Source organism: Xenopus laevis, chromosome 5L, assembly GCF_017654675.1.
Source record: "Xenopus laevis strain J_2021 chromosome 5L, Xenopus_laevis_v10.1, whole genome shotgun sequence".
Classification (NCBI taxonomy): domain Eukaryota; kingdom Metazoa; phylum Chordata; class Amphibia; order Anura; family Pipidae; genus Xenopus; species Xenopus laevis.
The window spans coordinates 123305062-123331753 of NC_054379.1; the positions used below are offsets into that span (position 1 = coordinate 123305062).

Below are 26692 nucleotides of genomic sequence, written 5' to 3' on the forward strand. Positions count from 1 at the left end.
GCATCTCAAACCTGTCGAGGTTGCATAAAAGTCAATGGAAACAGTCCCATTGATTTTTGGTTGTGTTGGGGGTTTCAGGCAATTTCAAGATGTTTTCGGAGTTTTCGGGGAAAATTCATGAAAAAATAGTGAAAATCCGAGTTTTTCCCGCAAAGCACATTTTCGGGAAAATGTAATAATAAATAAGCATTAAAAACCCGAGCGGCTTAGATCGGAGTTTGTAGCAGCCGATATTGAGATAAATTCGGACCTTGATGAATTAGTATTCCTTTTCTGTATATTAGCATTTCATAAATTGGATCATTAGAATGATTATAGTGCTAGACCAAACATCAGCCAAAGTGCAGGAGGATTGAGGGAAAAAGTGTAACTCTAGGACATGGTAGAATCCACAAGCATAGTCCAAAATAATAAAATAAAGAAGTTCCTTTCAAAAGGAATATCATTTCATATTTATCTTATAATAAGTACAATAAGTACCCAAATGGAAATTACAGTTAATGTTTAAAAATACACAACATACCCACACTCCTGCAAATATGAAGTTTAATTTTGAATTAATTAGGAACTCTTGATGTGTTCCATGTGTTACATTTTTGTGTTAAATTAAGATTTCATGAATCACTTTTGTTGTTGTTTTAGAAAACAAACCGGCACGTAGAATTAAAGTAGATGGACAAGAAGGAGAAGGTTTGTACTCAAAATTTGTGGCGGACAGAAATGTGAGTGAGGGAGATCAGAGAATTGTTACAATATTTCTGACTGGGCAAATTATATTTTTGCTCGGAATGTCACAGAATTGTGTAAGGGGCACAGTTTCATCTTGATTTAATCAGTTACATTTCTGGTGGTCTGAAAAGAAAAGTGTCCATGTTTGCAAATGCCATTCAAACCATGGAAAGAACACCGGGTGCAGAAAGATGTAGACATTGTGGTGAATTAGGCAAATAAATGGAAGATATAGTTCACTGTAGATATTGGCAAAGATTATGCGCACAGGCAATGGTATCATCCCACAATAAATATAGATTACATTGTATACATTCTAGCAAATCAGAGAGAGGGAAAAGCATTTAGGGATACTATAATGTTTGGAGAGGAACTCACTGATGCTGGCAAGACTAATAATATCAAATAACGGACAATAAATATGAAATTATTTAAGTACAGTAAATCATGGCTTACATACCAGCTTTAAGTACAGGCCATGGAACTGCTCATTCACACAGGCAAAAGTAGATTGTTTTGTGCTTTATCGTCCATAAATAATGCTACTATAACTGGATAATTGCTACCTATAATGGTAATCAGAGTGATTTATAATGCCATGGATGTCTTATCATTGCCAACAGTTAGTGATAATTGCAGGTCCACAGCTACTTGGTGAACAATCTATTGCAAGCAGTGGGTAGTGATATGAGCCATTCCAAATTCCACAGCATGTTGTTAGCAGCACATGTCATGAAATAAAGTACTTTTAATATATAAAATGTGCAGCAAAATGTGGTATTCACCCCTCAGCTTTGTAAAACTATAAAATGTATTCAAAATGTATATTAAGGGATTCACCCAGGCTGAATCTGAGCACTGGAAACGTTTTTATCTTTCATGTGTGCAAATAATAGCTGTGTGTCGTTTGTAGCAGTTGGCCAACTCCAAAGTGTAGGTTAGTCGATCGATGTAAAAAAATAGCAGCTGGTTAAAGCTAGTGATGGGCGAATTTGGGCCGGAATTCGCGAAACGGCGAAAAATTCACGAAACGGCGCCGGCGTCTCGTTTTTGACGCCGGCGCCCGTTTTTGACGCCGGCGCCCGTTTTTGATGCCGGCGAATTTTTGGCGCGAATTTTCGCGGGCGTTTCGCGAATTTATTCGCTGGCGGCGAAACGCGCAAATTCGCCGCGAATTCGCGCCTGGCGAATAAATTAGCCCATCACTAGTTAAAGCTACAGAGCTCTTTTGTTTCGTGGCCTTGAAAGGGTAGTTCACCTTTAAATTCTCTTTATATTATGATGTAAACATTTATATTCTGAGACATTTAATTGGTTTTCATTTTTTATTTTTTGTTTAGTTCAGGTTTTTATTTATCCATCATTTAGCATCCAGCCAGTGGTGTGAATGAGAGACTTGAATATGAATAGTAGAGGACCTGAATTAAAATATGTAATAAAAAGTAACAATAACAATAAAATATTTTTTGGGTGACGGGGTCAGTGACCACCAATTTAAATCTGGAAAGAGGCAGAAGAGGGAGGCTAATAATTTAAAAACTATAAAAAATAATAATAAAGACCAGTTGCAAAGTTGCTATGAAGTTGCTATGAATATGGCGTTCTATAACATACTAAAAGTTAACTTAAAGAGGAACCAACCCATAAATGTATTGTAGCTAAAGTAAAGTGAAGAGCTTTACCAAAAGTAGCTTCACTTTTCATCTTCCTATGGTTCTTCCAAGTAGGAAAAGGTAGAGAAATTGCTGACAAGTGAAATCATTTAGCTATAAGGATCAATTTTCAAATTTTTCAAGGGGTAAAGCATATAAAAGTCCTTCCTACTGGTCCTTCCTACTGTAAGGTGCTAAACTTGGTTCCTGGTTACATAGCTAGGTATAAATGGTTGACAGTGAACATCCCACAATGCTATATTTATATAAACCAGAGTTACCTATCAGGTTATCTGAGGCCCCATTTCCCAACAGAACCAATTCCAAAATATTTTGGAGCACAAATGTGCACCTATTACTACAGCAGAACTTACCTAGCCCTTTGTAAATAAGCCATTTAGTATGGGGACGGGAAGCTGGTATAGATACAATATAAACATTTTTTTTAATTCAAATGTGATGAGAGGTAGGGCCCTCCTCATGCTTATAAAGACTTAACCAACATACCGAACAGTTTTTAATCTGCAGGAAAATGCCTAAGGGTTGGAAAAAGATCATCAATCCTGGCCTAAAACAAAACAAGGCCATTTAGCATTTATTTATGAAATAATTAAAGAAACTATTTAAAGAGATGCTTTGAGTGTTAACATAAAGCTGTCAGAGCTGAAATCTGTAATATGTTCCTCATTTTAAAAGTATGTAGTGTAGGTTTTAGATGGAAATCTTCTTATGTTCTTGATAAAACTGGGCTGAATTGTAAAGTCAGACTTGTATAATTGCAAACTGGACTCATGCCAGATTTACAGGCACAGATCATAATTTAATAGAGCCCACGCTGCAAACAAATCAATATGAAAACAATTCCCCTCATTATTGCTGGTGATGAGCCGCTCAAATCTCCTTTGATCCAAGCATGATTCATGCAATGATCAGTGGAGATCCTAGTTCCCATCTTAACTTAATGGAATAAATTCTGACTTGGTTCAAAAAATATCCTATATTTTATGTAGTGCCCTGAATACTGAATAGTCGAATGATCCTAAAAAAGGTCTGGTCTTCAATATATGACTTTTGGCTTCCAAACATGCAATCTATGCAATTGATTCATTTATTGTGGCCTGCATATTAATGGAATGAGGATATTTAAATGTGAGGTGAAAGGGAGGAAAATGCTTAAGTGATACTAATATGTTTTAAATGTCACTCTGAACCATGGCAATGCTGGAAGGTTAGATGAGGGAATATCAACAGACTTGCTGCTAATAACTAATTTCATAATAACTGTTTCAAGAATGGATAGTTTTTAATATGCACCTCATGATCTACAAGGTGATAAGTGTTGTAATGTTGGATTATAATGATCTCCGTGCTTAAATAATGATATTCTTATTAGGCTGTGATACGGCTTAATGAACCTAACATTGCTAAAGGAAAAAAAATATGGCCATGTAAAACCTACTCCAGATATTTTTAACCCTCTCTTTATACCACTCATAGTACACATTATTTGGATAATTATTTAGCAAAATACAGTACAGGTATAGGATATATACAATCCCGAATGTGTGGACCTGGGGTTTTCTGGATAAGGGATCTTTAAGACTACTACTAGCCAATTAAACATTAACTAAATGTTTTGCCAAGATTCAAGCAGCTTAGTTAGGATCAAGTACAATGTACTGTTTTATTCTTATAGAGAAAAAGGAAATTGTTTAAATAAATTATAATTATTTGCTTAAAATGGAACCTATAGGAGATGGCCTTCCTGTAACTCAAAGCTTTCTGGATAATGGGTTTCTGGATACCTGTATAAATGATACTTGTATATTGCCTGAGCCACAAAATGGCTGTACTGAAAATGGGCCTGCTGGGGAAAATCAGATATGATAAATGTAGTATCTTTGTTTGCAGTAAATATGTAGTACTATACATAGGCACATTTGCAATAGTTATAATTTATAGTTGTAAATCTTTTTGCTTTGCATGGAATTTCAGAAAACCATGACCAAAATTAATCGGAGCCAATAAGAAGATAAAATTACATGGTGGTGCAGAGGTCATATGCATGGCAAACACCGGAATTACAACAGGGAACACCAGAAATTATTTGGCACAACTGTATCCAGTATGCAATGAAGAGCACACTCTGGGTCCATTTTTGGCAAATCAGATGCAATTGTGTTAGGTGCAGTGCAAGTGGGTCAAGTGAATCGACTGTTTGCCGCTGCAGTAACACCAGACTTCTGGGAAAATATGGTGCTTAGTGGGAGGGTTCCAGAGAGAGGAATTTGGTTATGGGATTCCATAAGGTTTATGTCAGGTGTAGCATTTTGTTGCCCTTGATAGATCGCCTCTCTCGCAGGCCACAAACTGCTGTGTGTACAATACTTAACATGTAGCAATTCAGCTTTGTTGTGGGAAATGCTGGATTGCCACATGTAAAGCGTTTTACATACGCCAAACTATGTTCAATTCAAAAAAATGGATATATGCAATAGAGAGATATTACACTCACCTGTTATGGATAGAGAGACAAGTCAAAGGTTTTTTTATGACTGTACCTACTGCATACACCAAGGCCATGTATGTCTGTGAGATGTTTCATTCAAAAGTTATTCAATGACATCCCAAGCAAAGGCAGGATCATTTGGCCAACAACAGGAAAAAGATCTCATTTTACCTCTGAAGAGGAAGCAGTATGTAAGCCTCCATACATATAAATACATATACAGATAAACAAGGCTTTATGTGCAGAATTGCATGTCTTTGCAAATTGAATAAAGATAAAGTAATTCCTTTTATGTCTGACACCGAAAGGTCAATTGTGAGCCTTTGCCTTAAATATATACAACATCATCACTCTCTACTCCTGTTTATTATTCTTCCATACACAGCTAAGTTCCATGACTTTCATTATTGCAACTAAACACCAAGGAATGAAAAGGTTAGCAAGTTGTAGCTACAAACCCTGTGTTGTATAACTGGCTGTGAATGCCATAAACTAATTGTGTACATGTTGCACACTGTCAACAATAGTGAATAGCAGATGTTGCTTAGCAACACCATAGACACATAACACAAAGCACAAAAGAAATATGGTCTGAACATTGTACAGTGGGAAACTCTTGCTGGACATCATGATGGACAGGATAAACCAGAAATCTCAGGGGAGGGAAGGACTAAGAAAGTGTTAGAGTTGTGCTTAGGGCATGCAGTTCAGTGGGGGACAGCGGAGCATAATCTGTGATGAAGACATGGACATAGACCACAGTAGCCTTTCTACAAAGTCATCCAGTGGGCTCAAAAAAGGTAACTGCTCCTCTCTGTATATTTCTTTTTATGTAGTGATGACATAACATAATTCAGAAACAGTACAGGTATGGGACCTGTTATCCAGAATGCTTGGGATCTGGGGTTTTCTGGATAAGGAGTATTTCTGTAATCTCCATACCTTCCAGATAATGGCTCTTTTAATAATTAGGATCTTCAAGTCTAATTAAATTTTTTTTAAACATTATTTAAACCCAATAGGATTGTTTAGCCTCCAATAAGGATTAATTATATCTTAGTTGGGCTCAAGTACAAGCTATGGTTCATTATTACAGATAAAAAGGAAATAGGTTTAAAAATGTTGATTTATATCAGGGCTGTACAACTGGCGGCCCGCGGGCCGCCCTCCCTCACGTGGCCCTCCACATCAAAATCTGCCTGCTGTGTCTGTTTACCATATGTAAAATTCAAAAGGTATCACTACAGAGATTATCTGGCCCCTGCATTGCCTAAACCTCAAATTCAGACTAATCCCCTGCATTGTTCACACCTGTGATCCCCCTGTATTGTTCACACTTGTGACACCTCTATTGTTCACACCCCTAAGGCCTGTACTGTTCACACCTGAGACCCAGACTGAAACTGCCCACATTGTTCATCTGTTCACACTTTGTTCAAAATGCTAATGGGGCACCAGCACTGTGTCACTGTATGTAGTACATATTAGACTGGTCCTAATCCCCTGTGCTCCCTGTGTATCATACTTTGGTATTTGTTCTGGGGGTTTGTTAGCATTTGAAAATTATTGTTAGTGGCCCCTAAAGTGCTTAATCATATGCTGGGGTACTGTATTATACACAGTGGAGGAGGAGGCATATGGATTTATGGGTATGTGTTAATATGACTTAGCTTTTTTCACATATGAGTGACATCCTTGCCAGGGCAGGCACAAGGTAGTTCGGCACCCCAGGCAAGAGCTTCACTCAGTGCCCCCTGTCCTGCATTACAATTTCCCTCCTTACCATGATAGTTTTTAAATAAAGAGAGCAAGAAATGTACAACACTTTTTCATTTATATTATTGACCCCTGTACCTTTGCAAGCAAGCTCAGCAGCCATGCATCATACAGCCCTCCAGCAGCCATCATATTGCCCCCAATCTCTTGTCAGCAGTAGCCAAAAATAAATCTGATCACATCATATTGCCCCCAAGTATTGTGTATGTACCTGTGCCAGCGCCCAGCCCAGCAGCAACAGCAAACATATGGCCCCCAAATCTGTACCTGGCTGTGCCAGCAGGAAGCTTCACACTTTACAGTAATAGAAAGAATGTCTTCAGTTCAGTGTAACTGTGCAAGGCTGAGAGCAGCGAGAGCCACACCAAGCAGGCCACCAGCTCTCTGCCTCTCTCTGTCATCACATCAGTGACGTCATTGACGCATGTATGCACGTCGCGGTGCACCGCACAGAAGGAACTATTACTTGCTGGCAAGAGGGAAAAGAGGAAGGAGATGGATTCCACCCAACTAGGTGACCATGATTACTGAAACAAATTATTAAATAAACGCTTGAAAAAAGTGCGCCCCTCAATGATGGCACCCTAGACAGCTGCCTACTCTGCCTACCCCTAGTTCCGGCCCTGATCCCTGCAGTGAGCACCAACCATTTGGTTTTTTGGTGTGGTATTAATGTGCACATGGTCTTGCGGTAACATGGGTGTGGTTTAAAGTGGGTGTGACTCAGGGAGTGGCTAACACTGGCTTCCGTTATCGGCCCTCCACCATGTAGATTGGAAAAGTTCCGGCCCTCGGTACCATAGAAATTGGACAGCACTGACTTATATGATTAAAATGTAGTCTATGGGTGACAGCCTTTCAGTAATTCAGAGCTTTCTGGATAATTGATCATATCGGATCCCAGAAATGTATGTTCTGTTATAAATGACACGGGATTGTGTGTTTTACAGCAGGGTAAAATTGTGTTTCATTGCTTTCTATGGGGCAAAACATGGCCTCAAACTGTGTTGCAGACTGACAATCAACTTTAAGAAACGTATTGTACGAACAGAATTTTCTGTGGTTTTAAACTATATTCCATGGCTAGATTGAAAAGCTTGAAAAGCTTGAAAAGCTACGAATGTGTTTCTGTTGAGTATGGGATCCACTATCCAGAAACCTGTTATGCAGAAAATTACTGGTTGGCCATCTTACATGGACTCCGCTTTAATTAAACTATTAACATTTTTAAAAATGATTTACTTTTTCTCTCTAATAATAAAACAGTAGCTTGTACTTAATCTCAACTAAGATATAATTAATCAATATTGTAGGCAAAACAATCCTGTTGGGGTTAAATGATTTTTTAGTAGACTTAAGACATGGAGAGACAAATTACAGACTGATCCCTTATGCAGAAACCCCCAGGACTCAAGCAAAAATGATACAACTGGATATAGGGTATCACCTATCAACCTATGTCTGTATATATGTGTATTGGATGCTGGCACCCCCCAGAATGCCAAGCCTAAGTGCAAATGTACATAATATTTTGCTTGGCATCTTTCTGTTTCCTATGAGCTTTCCCCACATCTGAAAGGATCCAAAACCCCTAATCAAGTTTATCAAGTTCATAAAGTATCAAATCTGTTATCCTGAAACCAGTTATCCAGAAAACATCAAATTACAGGAAGGCCATTTCTCCATAGACTTTTAATTAAATAATTTAAATTTTTAAATGTATTTCCTTTTTCTCTGTAATAATAAAACAGTACCACATATTTGATCCCAACTTAAATATAATTAATGTATTGTGATCCAATTACAGAAAGACCCCCTATCTGGAATACCCCAGATCCCGGGAATTCTGGATAACAGGTATTATAACTTTAGTGGAATCCATGTGTTTTTGGCAAATACAGTATATTCGATATCTCTATGATCTTAAGTAAATACTAGTCTTTTGCAGACGTAAAACATCAAAATAATTTTTTTGTATAAATGCAATCATTTTCTATTTTAGGAATAAACCATTACAGGCAATGCTAGTATGCTAACTAGAATAAAATACTGATTTTGTATATATATATATATCTGTAGCCTTCTACAGTTAATGTTGGGTGATGTGCCTTCTGGTTGTATTGTTAGCTCACAGAATGAATTCCAGGTTGTGCCTCCAGCACTCAGTGTATTACGAAGCACTTAAATAGCCGGCTTATGGCACGCAGAACTATTAACTGAGAGTTGTTAACAAAACAGACATGTGATGGTTGTAGCTATCAACTTCTGAGCTTTTTAATTAGCACTAATTGTTTGAATTGTTCTCATTAAGCCTGTTACTTCAGCTACAAGCAAATATAAACTTTGTGTGTTAAGAATCAATTACAGTTCATATATAATGTGCAATGTTAGCTTTTTGCTGGCACAGTGGCCTCATTAATTAATTGGCTGAAATACACCCTGAGCTGGTTTAGTGTGGAGAACTAATATCTCTTCTTAATGGAAGATATGAAACACTGTTAGCAGACTGTCTAATGTACTACAGTAGAGGTATTCTGACTTTTATTTTTGTTAAACCCCCTTTGAAGGGACAACATTTGGTCAGGGTCCTCCTTAGCTCATTAAAAGGTTAAGTAGGGCCAGGGAGAACTTTTGAAGGAAGGGTTTCCCATCTGAACTATAACTCTCAAACCTACTGTGGTTCTTTAACAGGAACAGATTTACTATATGAGAAAGGAACCTCCTTTGCACTCAGAACACTCAGGGCAGAATCACCACATCAGGTTCCAGTGGGTATTTCTCACAATATAGGTGCCAACTGCAAATGTACAAGGATCTCACAGGTGTTTCAAGGGATTTTCACTAACTATTGCTGAGCCCTAGCAACTAGAGTCCCTACACTGAGTATCAGTTGAGCTCTTACCAGCTGACTCTAAGGGGCAAATTTATCCAAATGTGAGCTTAATAAACTCACTCGTCTAATTACAGGTATTTCTATGGGGTTTTTAGAACCATATTTATCAAATGGTGACTGACTTCTACCTTTTGCCCATTGATAAATACAATTCTAAAAATCCTAACTAGAAGGCCTCATTCATGGCGTCCCATTCCCCAACGTCTTCTAATATATTAGGTCAACCTTACTTTCCTAGGTTCTCCTTATGGAGACCTCCTGTTTTAAGCCCTACTGAGGTCTTCTGTCCCAGTATCTCCAGCAGCAAATAGACCAAACCCTTTGTTCCTTCTTTTTCATACGCCAGAGAACAGGGACTTTCATGTAATGAAGAGTAGGGCTATGCGGTACTCAGAGGAATCCACAGAGCCAAAATATAGTTTAAAATAGTCTTTATTAATCACTATACAAAATATACGAATAAACTCACCCACTTTCTATTTATTCCTATGTGACTTTTAGAAGAATATTTACAAAATGGTGAACTATAACTTTTACCCATTGGTAAATACGCTTCTAAATCCCACAGAAATGAATAGAAAGTAGGCAAGTTTTTCTGTAGTGAGCTCTCATATCATGCTTTGATTTTGATCTGCCCCCTAATCATGGGATAGCTGAGATAAAATAATACCTCCATCCTTTGAACTTTAACTTGAGTTGCTGATTATTTTGAATATTCAGGATCCATTTTGTCATGTTAGATTCTTACGCCAGGTTATTAAGGGCATTAGGTTTGATCAGGTACAGTAACTCTTAACTCTTAGCAACCAATAAGCTATAACAGGTGACTAGTAAATAGTACCTGCTGGCTGGTTGCTGGCTGGTGATTACAACACAAAGTTTGCCCCTTTACAATTCTCCAGGGTTCTGTGTCAAATAATTCTTAGGTATTCATCTAATACAACTTGTGTTGTATTGTGTTTGGTATGATATACCAGTACTTTTGTATGTTTTCTATGCTTTAGCTATGTTTTCTCCAGACTTTGCTGTGCTTCGGCTTTTAAAATTGATCTTTTACATTTGAGCCTATGAGTAAGGGGAGAGAGTCCCAAAAGTATATAATACAAGTATGGTACCTTTTATGAATTAATACACTGCTTGGGACCTGGGCTTTTCCAGATAACAAATCTTTCTGTAATTTGGATCTTCATACCTTAAGTCTACTAGTAAATCATGTAAACATTAAATAAACCCAACAGGCTGGTTTTGCTTCCATTAAGGAACAATTATATCTTAGTTGGGATCAAGTACAGGCAGGGCCAGTTTTATATAGTGGGCGCCCCAAGGCCCACTGCCTTTCTTCGCCCCTGTCCCCTCTTTATTCATGCAAATTTTCATCATCCGAATCGGAGCAATGGGGATTGGCACAAGGGAAATTTAAAAAACAATTGTATTTCCTGCACTTTCCTAGTGTTCTTGAACCAATGTGGGTGTGGTTGGGCAGCATGCCGCACCCTAAAATCCTGCCGCCCTAGGCCCGGGCCTTGGTGGCCTTTCCACAAATCCAGGCCTGAGTACAGGGTACTGTTTTATTATTACACAGAAAAAGGAAATGGTTTTAGAAAATTTGGATTATCTGGATAAGACGGAGTCCATGGGAATCAGCCTTTCTGTATATTAATTTAGCTCTACTTTCTCTTTAAGCCAACTTGCATTGAATTGTGTTTTTTTCCATTTTAAGTAGCTAGTAAATGCACTGACGATATGGTTTCATAAAAACAATTGTTATTTATGCAAAGAATTTAGAGAAAAATAGCTTCACTAAAATGCTGCAATGGGAACTGTATTCAGCCAATGGATCTTTAAAGATGTATAACACAAACTACAGAGTGTATAGCTGAAACTGCGTCCGAATCATGATGTGTGTGGATTGTAAGTACTTACACCATGGCAGAGGAAGCTCAGATCTATCTTCATTTTGTCTATATTTTCATAATCTAATCCTCAACTCAAACATGCAATTAGTGCCCTCCTCAACCCCTGCATACCAAACAACTTGATTGCTTCGCTTTCCCCTGTGCAATCCATTTAGCAATGCAGTTCCTAATGAATATGTACATTCTGGAGACCTTAGCAAGAAGGGTCGCAGGCAATCAACCTTGAATTCAATTACGCGAGTCAAGGTTAATGACTCAGCACAGTGGTCAGAGGCATTCAGAAGGCTGGAGATTAAATCAGCCTGTCACAACTGACAATGTGGAAGGGACTGAATTACTTGTGTGAGAAACAGGGAATCATGTGAAGATAAAAAGGTGTCAATCTTCAGGCAAGATTACATAGAGTTTTTAGTGGTAAATCTGATTGTAAATCTCTGCTAGACCTATAATAAGATTAGTCCCCATAAAGGCATGCCTAGGCTGTCCTGCGAGGGATGCTAACAAGACTTGTTCAACTCTTCACTGAGGGCAGCCTTATTATTGGCATTTAGATTGTTAAGTCTTTGACTGGCAGTAAATAAATCAGTGACACCACCAATTAAGCACACTGTGTAATGCTAATGGGAATTTAAAGGAAAAGTATAGCCAAATACACTTTATAAACATGTTCATTCTTTCAGTCAGTTTGTTTACAAGAACTTACATCCTCATTCATTACACCAGTTGGGCAAGGATATCATTTAGGGCCCTCCAGATCATAGGTGGAAAAGTATATATTTGATATTCCCAATGCAGACCTTGTTTCTGTTTCTTGGCCAGAATGTATCACTGAAATGAATAATAACCCTTACATTTGCAAGTATGATACAAATTCTTCTAAGATAAAAAACAAACAAAAAACAGTAACACAGAAAAACATTTTTTAGTATGAAGTTTGATCTGTTCATGTCTGCCCACAACTTGAATGAGAAAGAACTGGGTCGAATTGTCCCTGTATGTACTGGGCTGGATGAAAGTTACTACCAAAGTGCTGGAATTACAGATCAGAGGCACCTGACTAGGGCACAGATATTTTTGGAAAACAGGGGGCACAGTTTATTGTCATATGTCCAGTAGAATACTACTTACTACTTAAGAGGCTCATCACTAGACCAGTTCCATGTCTCTCCTCAGCTTCCCTTTGTTACCTGGCCTGTGTCCACTTTGAGATGGGGTAATAGTGGTACCTTGGGGGGGGGGGGCAGCCACAGAGCTCTGGATTTACAGAGCAGCTGTTCATAGGAGAATACATCTGACAAACAACATTAATCCCCAGGCTATGCCTAATCCCTAATTTACATAATTAAATAGTAAATAAGATTTAAAAAAGACACATTTGCATCAAGTGACTCCAAGAGAATAATTAGATCAGTTCTCGGATCTCTTTGTACTAAGAATTAATTTCAGTTACCATCTATTTTCTCACATGCTAAAAAGGCATCTAATCCTTGATTCCTTTTCCTGTCATGCAAGTCATTTTAGATTTAACTGTCACTACTGTAAGCTGTTTTGGCATTGACTGCCTGGCTCTTCTTCCATCCACACTGCCATGTTTAGTCAGAATTCCTGGATGACTGAAAGCAGAATCTGTGTATCTGAGGGCCAAACTCAGGGTTTCAGGAACTAGGGGTAGGCAGAAAAGGCACCTGCCTGGGGGGAGGGGTGGGGATGGTATTGGGCAGGTACCTTGTGAGGAGATTTCTGCCTACCCCTATTTCTGTTATAGGAAAATATAGGAATCCTGGTGTTTTCTAGGAAAATTGCACTAGGGCTATGGGTCATTTACTCAGGGGTGATCCTGGCCATTTTGCTGCCCAAGACGGCCTTCATTCTGCAGCTCCCACCTCCCCACGGCACTCACAGTTTCAGCGCCGGAGGGGGTTAGTGGTATGCATGTTGCTAGTGCAGAGAGCGCAATTATGCTTTCTGCACTAGAAGAGCTAGCTGGGTTGAAAAAATGGAAATCCGGCTATTAGTTACCAGGAGCGCTGCCACCTAAGGCAAGTTTCTTAACTCGCCTAATTGGTGCAAATCAATGGATTTCTGTAGGTGTATGCATTCCAAAAATAAGCACAGAGACGTGTGTTTCTTCTTGCATTCAGCAGCGCTGTAGTCATAAGAGGCAGGCAGAGGCAACCAGGGGGCACATACTTTTTAAATCAAACCCCCCCCCATTAGTGCTCTAGCACTGGCTCCAGGGTAGTAGTAAATGACCAACGCGGAGTTTTGATTTCCACTACAGATCAAAACACTATTTGTGCCATAGCCCTTAAGTAACTACCAAAGACATAGTTTTTGCTGCTCTGATTATTTTTACAAGGTACAATGTGTAATAAACAACCATAAAGTTGGGCTTTTGGTGCTTTTAAGGTCACCAGTAAATCACAGCACATCTGCCTATTGAGGTAGAGCATGACAGTGTTCAAGAAGTACTCCACATAATGGATTTCAGTTATTAGCAACTTAAGATACAGGTGCTGATTGTTCCTTTCATTAACTCTCCTCATTACTAAAGATGCACTTTGCAGTAAGTGGTCCTGTTGTTTGTTCTGTGTAAATGTGCACTTTTCGCTGGAGTGATAGATATTCCTACCAATAACTGCTTCAAGTGAATAAAAACATGATGCTGGGCAGCAGATGTTCTGTTATCTTACTGATTAATATTTTATGCTGCATTTGTCATGTGGGAGAATATTGGATGTATTGTTTGCTTCAAATCCAATAATAGTTAATTTGAGAAAATGCAGATTATTGTGTAAATTCTCCTATATAGATGTTTATACCGGTATGGGATCCTTTATCCAGAAAGCTCCGAATTACGGGAAGGCAGTTCCCATTGACTCCATTTTAATTATATTATTCCGATTTTTAAAATTGATTTCCCTTTTCTCTTTAATAAAGAAAAAGTACCTTGTACTTGATCCAAACTTATATATAATTAATCGTATTGGAGGCAAACCAATCCTATTCAGTTTATTTAATGTTTAAATTAATTTTAAGCAGACTTAATGGAAACTTATGGAGATCAAAATTATGGAGAGATCCATTATCCAAAAAAAAACCCTAGGTCATGAGCATTCTGGATAATAGAATCTAGAAGCTATCTCAGTTTATACTTTTTAAAGGGAATTCTGTCATCACATAGAAAACTTTTCTCACTTTCTTTTTTGTCTTTCTCTTATGAGAGTCTGAGATGGTGCTGTCCAATTCATTTCTTCATAGTGTAAGACTCTAGCATAACCCTTGGGCTCTATTGGAGGGATTGGCATAGTTGCACTAGGTCTCCTAGAACCCATCAGGGAATCTGACAACCAGGGACCTCTAACAACAATTTACAGACAGAGAGTGCAAATAATATAAATGTATTATAGACTAATAGCGTAAGTACAAAAAAACCAATAGGACTTGCTATAAGTTGGAGCCCTTTAGGACCAGGGTCCAACAGGAGGTTCTCTGGTATTCTGGCTGGCCATTCTGATCCTGGAGGTAGGAATGAGGACTTACCATATAAATTAATGCATATGTAGATGTATTTTATATCAGAGCTGTCAACCAACCAACCAGCCAACCAAACATGAGGGACGTTATGATCCACTCCAGGCCTTTTTGAGACCTGAAATCAGGCCTAAAAAAACAGGACTGGGTCATATCTCCCTCATTACATGGGGTGAGTTGACAGCTCAGCTACAAAAGCTCTTATTTTTTGTGATGAGAGAAATATTTTGCCAAGTTTTGCAGTTAAATGGCACCTATGGACTTCACAATGGGTGAATTTTTGCGTGTCAAGAAAAAAATTGCTGCATAGACTTCAATTCATTTTGGCAAATTGTCGGCAAAGGGAAACAGGTCAGATGCCTCATCACTACTCATTTTATGTATGTATGTATGATATTATTGGTATCAGATCATTAAAGGGGTATTTGAGCTAAAAAAAAAAATACTGACAGCATTCTAGTGGATATGATGTTAGAATATAAATATATATAATGGTGAATCAACACAACCTTACTGGCCATTTTTGGGAATAATTTGAAAATAGTAGGACCAGGAAATGTGAACTAAGGAGGAAGCAGAGTACTGGGGATTGCAGAATTTAATCCAGTGGTGAGCTACTAGAGGGATCAGAAAAGTAGTATAGTCAGACGTCAGGGATTAGGAAAAATACCAAACTAAAAGTACACAAAAAACAAAAGACCTGTTGAAAATTGTTTTGTTGATAGTGATGAACATCAATATGGATGAAAAGTAAGGGTGCCGAATATACAGCTATTAGTGATATATACAGGTCTGACACAGGTTATGCTGGAAGGACACACATCCTTTTATACTGCACCTCTCTATACACTGAGCATATTTTACCTTATAGTGAGCCGTGATTGCACTGTATTGTTCAATAATAGGTTTCAAAATTATATTAAATAAAAGCATTTCATTTTTCATTGAATTTGACAGATCAGAATCTGTTGATTATTGTTTATTTCCTAACATCAATGGGATTTAGAATTGATCCCACAGTAAGTCCCTCCTACGTGTTTACTTGTCGTTGTTTTGTTGAGTCAAGTATTTGCAGGGGCATATGTCATCCATATGGCTCAATTCAAAGGATTTTCACTTGACATGACTAGTCCTTAATGTGTTAGTCTAATATTTGTATTAATGATGTAGCAACAGGTATCTGTGCAAAATAAGTTGGTAAGAGTTAACTTTTAGTATAATGCAGAGAGTAATATTATAAGACAATTTACAATTAGTCTTCATTTTTTATTATTTGTGTTTTTTTTAATTATGTCACTTTTTGGGCAGTAACTAGTATCTAGTTTGGAATTTCAGCAGTGATCTGGTTGCCAGGGTTCAAGTTACCATAGCAACCTGGGTGTGGTTTAAATGAGAGACTGGTATATAAATAGAAAATTACTTGAATAGAAAAATAAGGAATAAAAAGTAAAAATAATAATAACATTTTAGCTTCACAGAGCAAAAGATTTTTTTTTAGCTGCTCTGGCCAGCGATGCCCATTTGAAAGTTCGAAAGAGTCTAAAGAAGGAGACAAATACTGTAATTAAAAAAACTATTTAAAATAAATAATGAAGATAAATTGAAAAGTTGCTTAAAATTGAGCACTCTATAACATTCTAAAAGTTACGTGGGAATTAATTGTATGGGCTAGTGGCATAACTATAGACTGAAAGGACCCCCCATCCTCCTTCCCAAGCTTAAATATTTTACTGCAGTTTTTCCGGGTCTCAGCAAGTGACCCAACCCAACAGTAGGCCCAATAGGTGCAGCCACACTCACTTCCCCAAATACACTAGTCAAATCACTAATATAGGTGGTTGAAAAGAAAGGAGGGCTACACCACATTTAGCACCAGGGCCATGGGTCTCTAGTTATATTTGTGACTGATGATGTTAGTGATGTTATAAATATGGCTGCTCATGACGCAGACCAAATGCTGATTGAGTGAGCCTGTAAGAAACTAGTATTTTTCAATATCAAAAGTTATGTAATTAATTACCACAAACAAAGTGTATGACTGATATCCTGGAGCCATTTCTTTATATGTATATTTTCCAAAGTGATACATCAGGAATAATCAATTCCGCAATTTATGTTGACTTCCAGTGCTGGCGTGTTGCAGACGACATGCTTGCAATAATAAGGACTGCAAATAATAAACATTAATTATTGTTGCTCCCACCTTTCTTATGCAGCTTCTAACATCCCTGCCAGATCCCCTGAAGTCTTTCAGAATTTAAATCGCCAGCAAATGCAAGTGATGGACATAGTGATTCTTATACTTCTAATTGACATTGACATGTCTAAAGCGAACTTACTTTTCTGTTCTCCTGGAACATCCTAGAGAACCGCTTGGAACAAGGGTGCAACAAACGATTAAGCAGACCTACTGGAGGGACCAGGAGGATGGAGAATTTGCTGTGATTTAAAATGATACACAAGCTCATTACTCACACACAGCTTTTTTTTTTGGAAGAAAACACCTTTAAATCTCACATATGGCAATGGTTATGGCACCAATTAGCCCCTGTCCAAAAGCAAGGGGTATATGTGTTTTAAGTACTGTTGTAGTTCTTTGTTGTATACCATTAACTAAAGATATGCATAAAAACTATGTTAACCGCTTGTACGAGCAGACAGCAAGACTCTAGGGCTTCACAGTAGGCAACATCTGTTTCAGAAGAAACCGACAAGTTGTCAACAGTAGAATTCCACAGGCCTCCATCTTTATATATACAGCTCCGGAGGATCTGACTCTCGTGTTACCAGCCCTGATTTAATTCAGTGGAAAAGTTTCCATTTACTTAAATGAGAATATTTGCAAATTTGCTATATCAGCATGTAGTGACAGATTTAATGATGTAAATGTACCGCAGAGACATTGCCAGCAGAATTCCAGAGACATATAAAGCACACAGGCTACACAATCAATCAGTGCGGGTAACTGAATAAAAATGGCTTTTGTTACTGCCTCAAATGATTCTATTTCTCTCACGTCAATCCCTTTTTAAATAGGATGCATTTATTAGCCAAAACAAATTAAAACATGCATAACATTTTATCCCTGTGTAAATTGTTCCCTTTGAACGCTGTGAACGTTTCCAAGAGCTAATTAACATCATTTGCTTTTCAAAATATGTACCATTCAGAGTTCTATTAAACAGGAAGTGGTTTCTTAGCTTATTCTAATTTGTGACCCTTGTCTAGTTCGTTCAATATAGTTCGTCAATTAAAGAGTCTGAAAATGGCAATAACAATAAAAGAATCCAGATTTTGCATGCTCTTTTGTTTATCTGCCGTTTTTGTCATGTTTCCTTTCAGCATTAAGGAAAGTCTTGTTCTACTTAATGGATCGTGTCAAGTGAAGAGACAATGCTTGCTGTAAATTTAGGGAAGTGTGACAATTACTTTCAAGCCTCTGAACCAGTTCTGTATTTCAGTTCTATATAAAATAGGATTGTTCTAAAGCTTAGGCAGGAAATAAATGTTTCCCCTCCTTTGGTAAATATTTATTTCATCTGTCATCTAAATCTGACAGTCTAAACACCAGGAAATCTACATGATGTCCTGTAATTAGATTGTGCACCCCCTAAAAAAAGCCTCTTGCATTAAATTCCTTCATTTCCCTTGTTAGTGAATGGTTCAGACAGGGCAAAGCCGCTTAATTGATTGATTGTTGATTGATACCATGACATTTTGTTAAGTAAGGCTTGTGAACCTGTTTTCAGAAAGAGAAAGGACAACTCTATTGCCCATTCACCATTAGAAATACCTCAAACAATGTGTTGGAGGAAAATGTTCACTGTCTTGGCAAAAAAAAAAACAACAACAAATTTCAAGGATAAAGACAGTGCACCTATAAGATAAAATATTCAAACATTCCCATCAGTTGTCTAGCCTGAAAGGTAATTCAGTAACTAAATTTCATTTAGGCAATGAAGTCTAGAGATTCATCTTGGACTCATAAAGTGTTCTGGTCCATGTCATTGGTTCTATTTTTCTTAAAGGGGTTGTTCACCTTTAAGGGTAGGACACCACAAGCGATTTTGTCGCGATCCGATGCGCGCAGCGTCTGCATCTGACAGTCGTATTGCGTCGGATCAACGGTGCAACACCATGCGACTATTCTATCTCTTATCTTATTTATGTCACATGCTACAATTCGCATTCGTTTTGTCGCAGCGCATCGCATCACGACAAAATCGCTCGTGGAGTCCTACCCTAAATGAACTTTTAGTATCATATAGAAAGTGATATTCTGAGACAATTTGCAATTGGTTTTCAATTATTATTATTATTTGTTATTTAGCTTTATATTCAGCAGCTCTCCAGTTTGCAATGCCCACAATCTGGTTGCTAGGGTCCAAATGACCCTAGCAACCATGCATTGATTTGAACGAGGATATGGAATATGAATAAGAGAGGGTCTGAATAGAAAGAAGCGTAATAAAAAGTAGCAATAACAATAAGAATGTAACCTTACAGAGCATTTGTTTTTAGATGGGGTCAGTGACCCCCTGTTTTAAAGCTGAAAGAATCAGAAGAAAAAGGCAAATAATTCAAAAACTATAACAAATAAGTAATGAAGACCAATTGAAAAGTTGCTTAGAATTGGCCATTCTATAACATAATAAAAGTTACCTTTCATGTAGTCTATATCATCTTTCCAGTGGGGTCTGTCTCATAGAGGTAGCGAATGGTTGATGCCCTGTCAGACATCCAGGGAGTGACAGAACCACATAACATTCTGTCTCAAAGTGTTCTGGTACTTATTTGTCACTACAGGTATGGGATCTGTTATCCGGAGTTATCCGAAATGCTCCATTTTAATCAAGTAATTCACATTTTTCAAACTGATTGAATTTTCCTCTGTTTATTTAATGGTTTAATGAAAACCTGACGCCAATTCCCATTCACTGGCTACAGAATTAAATGTTGAAACTGGAGGGGGAATGTAAGGAGGGAAAGTGGAAGTATTTGCCTGCTTCGCCTCTATGACTAAGGCATAGAGGAGGGGCAGGCAATATATGATTGACAGCTGAGAGTTTTAAAGAGTTTATAACCCAGAATTTGGGTTAAAGGACTTTTATTATACAGATTTTCAGGTGTGGGTGACAGGTCCTTTTTTATTCAATGTGAAGAACCCCAGCTTGGGGTTTTATGAAAAGCTAGATAAAGCCAATGTCCTGAATGACCAAAGCAGATCTTAAAGACTGGAGGGGAAAAACATTCTCTGCAGCTAAAATTGCACCGCACAGTGAATTTGCCCTGTAACTGGTTTTATAATTGGAAGATAAACATAGGAGAAGGGCTTGTATAGCTGCTTATAGGAACGTCCTCTTTTCCTACTGACGAGAGGAATTTCCTGGATGCTCAAATGTTATAAGAAAATGTGAAGTTTTTAGTCCCCAGCAACAAGCAGCAGATGTTCAGAGTGGACATGTGACTTGTAAAAGTAAAAAGAGTGCCATCTGTAAATTGTGTTTAGACTTCAGTCATATACAGGGAGCAGGACAACGGAGGTGTTCAACTTCTGAATGATGCTTCTGCACTTTTTCATTATGGCAATGCCAATATTCTGTAATAGTGATGGGCGAATTTGTGAAACGTTTTTGACACTGGGGTCCGTTTTTTGGATGCTGGCACACATTCGCCGGCAAAAATGCGCTGGCGTCCAAAAAAATGGACGGTGGTGGTTTTGCAAATTTATACGCCGGCTGCGTATATTTTATTGTTTCAATATAAATCTCAGCTCTAATAGTTCCTGCAATTCAGTTTACAGCCTTAAAGATATAGTAATATTGCCTTAAATAATGTCACATAACCCAACAAAGTCTTTAGATGAAAACTGCATATATGCGTCAGTTGGTATGCATAGTTTCAAAAATTTTGTGAGTAGCCACTTTCTATTTTCTGGTTCATTATGGGTTATGAACAGCACTTGCACCATTTAACCATTTGTTGATTAGATTTGGAGCAGCAGCTTGCTCCGACCCCTTGGATGTTGCTCCCAGTGGCCTCAAAGCAGGAGCTTTTTTTTTTTGAATTTCAGACTTGGAGGCGAGTTTTGGCTGCATAAAAACCAGGTGCAGTGCCAAACAGAGCCTCAGTGTAGGTTGATAATCCACATAGGGGCTACAAAATAGCCAAACACAGCACTTATTTGGCACCCCAGGGACATTTTTCATGCTTGTGTTGCTCCCCAACTCCTTTTACTTCTGAATGTTGTTCACGGGTTCTAAAGATTGGGGAACCCTGCACTAGAGGTAGGCTTGTAGCTGAAGATAAGGAAGCAGAGCTGACCGGCACTCAAACGGATCCACAAGACCATAGATATTCAGTTACAAAATAAATTTATTGGTAGGAAAGTTAAAAATATAGCTGCATCTCCATCCACCCTACGTATTTCGCAACCCTCAGGGTGCTTAGTCATGGGCTTGTAGCTACCTAGCAGACACTTTCAATAAACTATGTACTCAAACTGTATTTACAAATCTTAACATATATAACTTGCTGTAAGTACTGAATAATGTTATATTGTAAAAATTAACAATTGCTGTTTTGCCAACTGATAAATAAATACTTAAAAAAGACAGCTAGAGTACCATACATTGAACAACACCAGTATTTCCAATGCAAGCACAAAGTCCTACCTCCCAACTGTCCTGTTTTTCATGGGACAGTCCTGTTTTTAACAACTCAGCCCGAAGTCCCCATTTCTTACTGAAATCTCCTGAGTTTCTTTTGCTCTGAGACTCACAACTTAAAAGGTAATTCAACTTTATTAGCAAAATTGTCATTACACCTAAAACATGGCCCTAAAACCCCCAGAAATGTGTTCCAACATTCTATAACCTGCCACATTTTGTAAAATGGACATGGGAAATTAGGAGGCATGGCCACAAAACAGGCATGTTTTCCATCTTTCTGATTTTTAAATTTTGGAAGGTATGCAAAGTACTTTTTAAAATGCAAATAAATGTAATTGTAGTTTTGACTAAACATAGCTTTTACAGTTTGTGCTTTCTATGTTACTTTACATTGTGTTCTTATATACATTCAATTATTTAAACTATGTCTATGAATATAAGGCAGGAATTGGTAATCCTACTAAGATTTAATTTCATATTAAGGTTTTATTTCTAGACCTTGCTACAAAGGTTTTACAAACCGACCCGATCCGTACATTCTCTACAAGAACATTTTCAACAGTGGCTATTCTGTTAAAAGGTTCTGCCTAGCATTGTTTAGCAATTCCACTTCATTAAGTGGTTACTTAGGTGCATTTGCTTTCTGCTGGAAACAGTAGAATTCATCAAATTAAATTGGTTTCTCTCTATTAAGGGTAATGAAAACAACATTTACCACTATATTGAATAGTCAGAGGATGACAAGTGTTTTGGAATCTAATAAAATAAATGTATTCCTGTGTGTATGGAATGAGATTAGCATCCGTTGGCAGCTACACTTGGGCAGTAATGTTTTCAATAAGTAAATGATAGAACTCACTGAATAGAAATACAAGCAATTAGCCCATCAACCTTCTGACTGTATTATTTGCATAGCAAATTACCATTTACATTTGCAGAGGGCATTTGCTTGGGACCCTAGCTTCAGAAATGCTACTTTGGCCAGAGAATGACAAAAGAACAAATTATATTTTATTATATGTTGAAAAAATACTAAATATATATATATATATATATATATATATATATATATATATATATATATATATATATATATATATATATATATATAGTTGATGTAGTTGTAGCTCAGTGTTAGCTAGATGCCATAGAAACTTCCTTTTTGTTAAGGGGGTTATTTATCAAAGGTAGAGTTTTAGAGGTTTGTGAGGTTTTTATACTTCGAATAGTTTCCAATTTAAGAAATAACTGGAATCAGTGAATTCGGGGTGAACAACCCAAAAACTCGAATTAGCGGAAAAAAACTCAAATTGCTCAAATTAATCGCGTTTTCGAGCGAAACCCACAAAAAAAACCCTGAACATCATGAAATCTATTAACATCTTAAAATGGTTAAAGGGATCACTGCCATTGATTCTACATGACCTCTACAGGTTTTAACTGGAGTTTTCTTTTGGATTCAAGCTACTTAAAGCTGCGAGGTATAATAAATATATTTTTTTATAAAACCCCCCGAAAAAAAACTTTTTTTTAACACGAAAATTCGAGTTTTTAACTGAAAACTACTCTTGAACTTGAATTTTTTGGGAAAACACAACTCGACCTTTGATAAATAACCCCCTAACTCTAGCTTTGCTGATAGAAGAAAGGCGAAAAGATTGCAAACCTTCCATTCTTCATCTAACATGGTCAACCATTTAAAAATGACCTATGTAGGGTAGACTGAAATCCTTGACTCAAGCACATCCATTGCAACAGAACAGAGCAACAAAATAATGTACCACACCTGCATGTTTTGCGATGAAGGAAAGGGAACAGCAAAGCACAGGAAGAGACTTTTTAAATTCAACTTCCTCTACAAATAATTTTAAAATCACTCAAATTTAATCAACGCATATTGGAATGTTGCTTAGAATTATATCATATTTATAACTTTTTTTCATGATTAGGTTGACATCTCCTTTAAGTCTGTGAAGGTTCTTATTCATCCAGGTCATGGTTTATCTTTAGTAATAAGTCAGATCAACTGGACTTGCAGCATTTTCTTTTTTCTTGATGACGGTTTGCTGTCATCTGACTGGCTTTCTCAATTCAGAAACCAGCAGAGCTATTAGCGCAGATTCTGAATTGAGAAAGCCAGACTTCAAGGAAAAAAAGCAAAGCTTTTCAAATAGTCAGTTCTACCTTTTTTAATGGACAAATAAAACCTACATTTTCCTACGATGTATATAAGTTGGGCATATCTTCCCCACCCAAGCCACATCACTTGTACTGCATATATCCCCTCCATTTGCCAACGCCATCATATTTTCCTAAAACAAATAGCAGCTTTCACCCAGCAGCCATTTTCCCTCTGACACATCATCAGTAACACTGACATCTGCAAACAGGACATGTATGCTGTAAAGTTCCTGCAATGCAGAATGCAGGTTTAGACAGGCATAACATAATGAGCACTGTAATGGTTAAGCTGAGCTTAGGAGTGGTGGTTAGGAAAAAATAAGTCAGCTAGAGTTTCTATGGGAACCAGCAAACCTATCTCTTCATTGGCTGTTAGACTGGAGGGTGTGTTTAGTAATCTGAGCTGAGAAGAACTGAGCATGCTCATTAGCCAACAGCCAAAGTAAATTCCATTGGGAGGGGGCAGAGTGTGTTAGAGGAGGAGAAGGAATTCTAAGTGATTAAGTGGATGTTGCAGCCTTTAACAACCAAAGTGGCAGTAATCTATAGATTTCAAATGATGTTCAGTTTCATGCTGTTCACTGATTACATTTTTGTGTGTTGGGTTTAAATACAGTATCCTTTAACCATAATACAGATCCGATACTGCAATCTAGTGTCCCTATTTAAGATGAGTGACTAAGGGGCTTTAAAGGAGAACAAAACCCTAAAAATTAATATGGCCAAAAAAAAAGCAATATTTTATACACTGCACTTATTGCACCAGCCTAAAGTTTCAATTTCTCCATAGCAGCAATGATACGAGACTTCAAACTTGTCACAGGGGACATCATCTTGGAAAGTGTCTGCGACACTCACATGTTCAGTGGGCTCTGAGCAGCTGTTGAGAAACTAAGCTTAGGGGTTGTCGCAAATTATCAAGCATTAAATTCTGATGTTAGTTGCACTGGTTTCTGTGCTGTCATGTAGTAATTATCTGTATTAATTACTAATCAGCCTTATATTATGACGTTTATATTCTATGTGTACTGTATATTGTGAGAGAGTCCCTAAGCTCAGTAAGTGACAGCAGCACAGAGCATGTGCAGTGAATCAGTAAAAAAGAAGATGGGGAGCTACTGGGGCATCTTTGGAGACACAGATCTTTACAGCTGAAAGGCTGTGGTTGCCTTGGGTTGGTACAGAAATTGAAAACATAATGTCCAACTTTTCTAGCTACTTCTTTGGTTAGGCTTTAGTTCTCCTTTAATGGAAGAGGGAGTATTTCCTGAGTTGCCAAATGACCCTTTCAGTTCTCCAAAAGTGTGATATTATTGCCAAATTATCTCATCGTGTTGGAGGTCAACATTGTCTCTTTCACTTGTAATTCTAGTGGATCCCCCTATGTGTATTCAGGAAAAATCATGGTTTGTGTTAGTACGAAGAACGTGCAGAACTATTAGCACAGATTTTTGTTTTAAAGATGAAGTTCACTTTTAAATTACTTTTTAGTATATGCAAGATTCCCATAAAATAACAAAGGACACAGAACATTGGGTTCTATATTGGCACTTTAGTGAAAATGATACAGATTCAGGGGGTTATTTATCAAAGGTCATGTTTTAGAGGTTTATGAAAACTCAAATGTTTTCTAATTTATAAAAAAACTCGAATCAGTGAGGTCGGAGTGAAAAACTCAAATTTGTTCGAATTGATTGAGTTTTCGAGCAAACTTGAAAACTGGAACATCACGAAGACTACAAACATGCTCGAATGGTTCAAAGGACCTCTGCCATTGACTTCTACATGACTTTGACAGGAGTATTTTCAGATTCAAGCTATTTCTGGCTTCGGAATATAATAAATCTTGAAAGATTTTAGCTTTTTTTTAACCCGAAATTTTGAGTTTTGGCAGTTAAAGGGTTAAATGAAGGTTAACCACAGACATATTACCACTTTTGTGATGCTTCCTTTAAACTAATTTAATACTTGAATTGCTTCTGAGTTAAATCATTAGCATCTCCCATCAGATAATGGCAAGAGCTAAGAATTGGCCGTTTTCAAAACAGCAAGATAATATGCTTCCTGTTTTGGAACTTCTGCTCTCTACTTACGCTAAGTACTTCATTCATTTTAAAGTGAAATAATTGCAGCTCTCAGGAGAAGAGAGTAGTGGGAACGTGTTTAACGGAAGAGAAAATGGCTTGTCTTTTTCCTGCATGAATGCACTGTAAAATACTTATCTAATTGGCTCTCAATGAGCTGATGCCACAAGCACTTGTGTAAAAGGCAGGAAGGCAATAGACTTATTTTGTACAGCAGATATTGTACACATTGTACTGAGGTATGGAACAAACTCTTTAAATGGAAAACCAAACAGATTACTCAGTATATGTTGTTAAGAATATTGCATCTTGGCTGTGCAAATCAGTAAAATACCAAAGGAATAAAAAGGAACAGTTCCCTAACTTTTTTATTTCAATATGCAAAAATGGGGAAGGAAATAAAGGAAATACCATACAGGCTTAATACAGTGCAATGTGCTGTAATGTAAGACGGAACATTACACCTAGAAAAAGTGAGCAAGGTGCACCTCCAAAACCTCATGCTTCCAAACTAAATACAGTGGGAGCACCTAAATGTCTTTGAAGGTACCAGACAATCACATGAAAAGTGAATACACATTCACTGGTCTTTTTCTTTAGCATTATACTCAACAAAACATCAACTGTAATTTGGTAATCCAAATGAAAATGTTCAATAAAAAGTGTTAATAATTTGACTTTTAAAAGTCCAGTGAGTGCAAACCATTTTTTCATATGATGACTTTCTGGTCATTTCTTCTGTTGGCT

General features: G+C 37.5%; 1 protein-coding gene across 2 annotated transcripts in view; it reads left to right on the top strand.

Annotated features, from left to right (window-relative positions):
* Positions 1-5457: 5457 nt before the first annotated feature.
* The window catches only part of LOC108717037, a 114564-nt gene continuing 93329 nt past the window's right edge, over positions 5458-26692 (top strand). For both annotated transcript variants that reach the window (XM_018263761.2, XM_018263758.2), the window contains exon 1: positions 5458-5690. Coding sequence is in view for 1 of the 2 variants with exons in the window: in XM_018263758.2 (XP_018119247.1) it covers positions 5591-5690 (100 nt within the window). In the remaining variant the exon portion in view is untranslated. The remainder of the gene's footprint in view (positions 5691-26692) is intronic.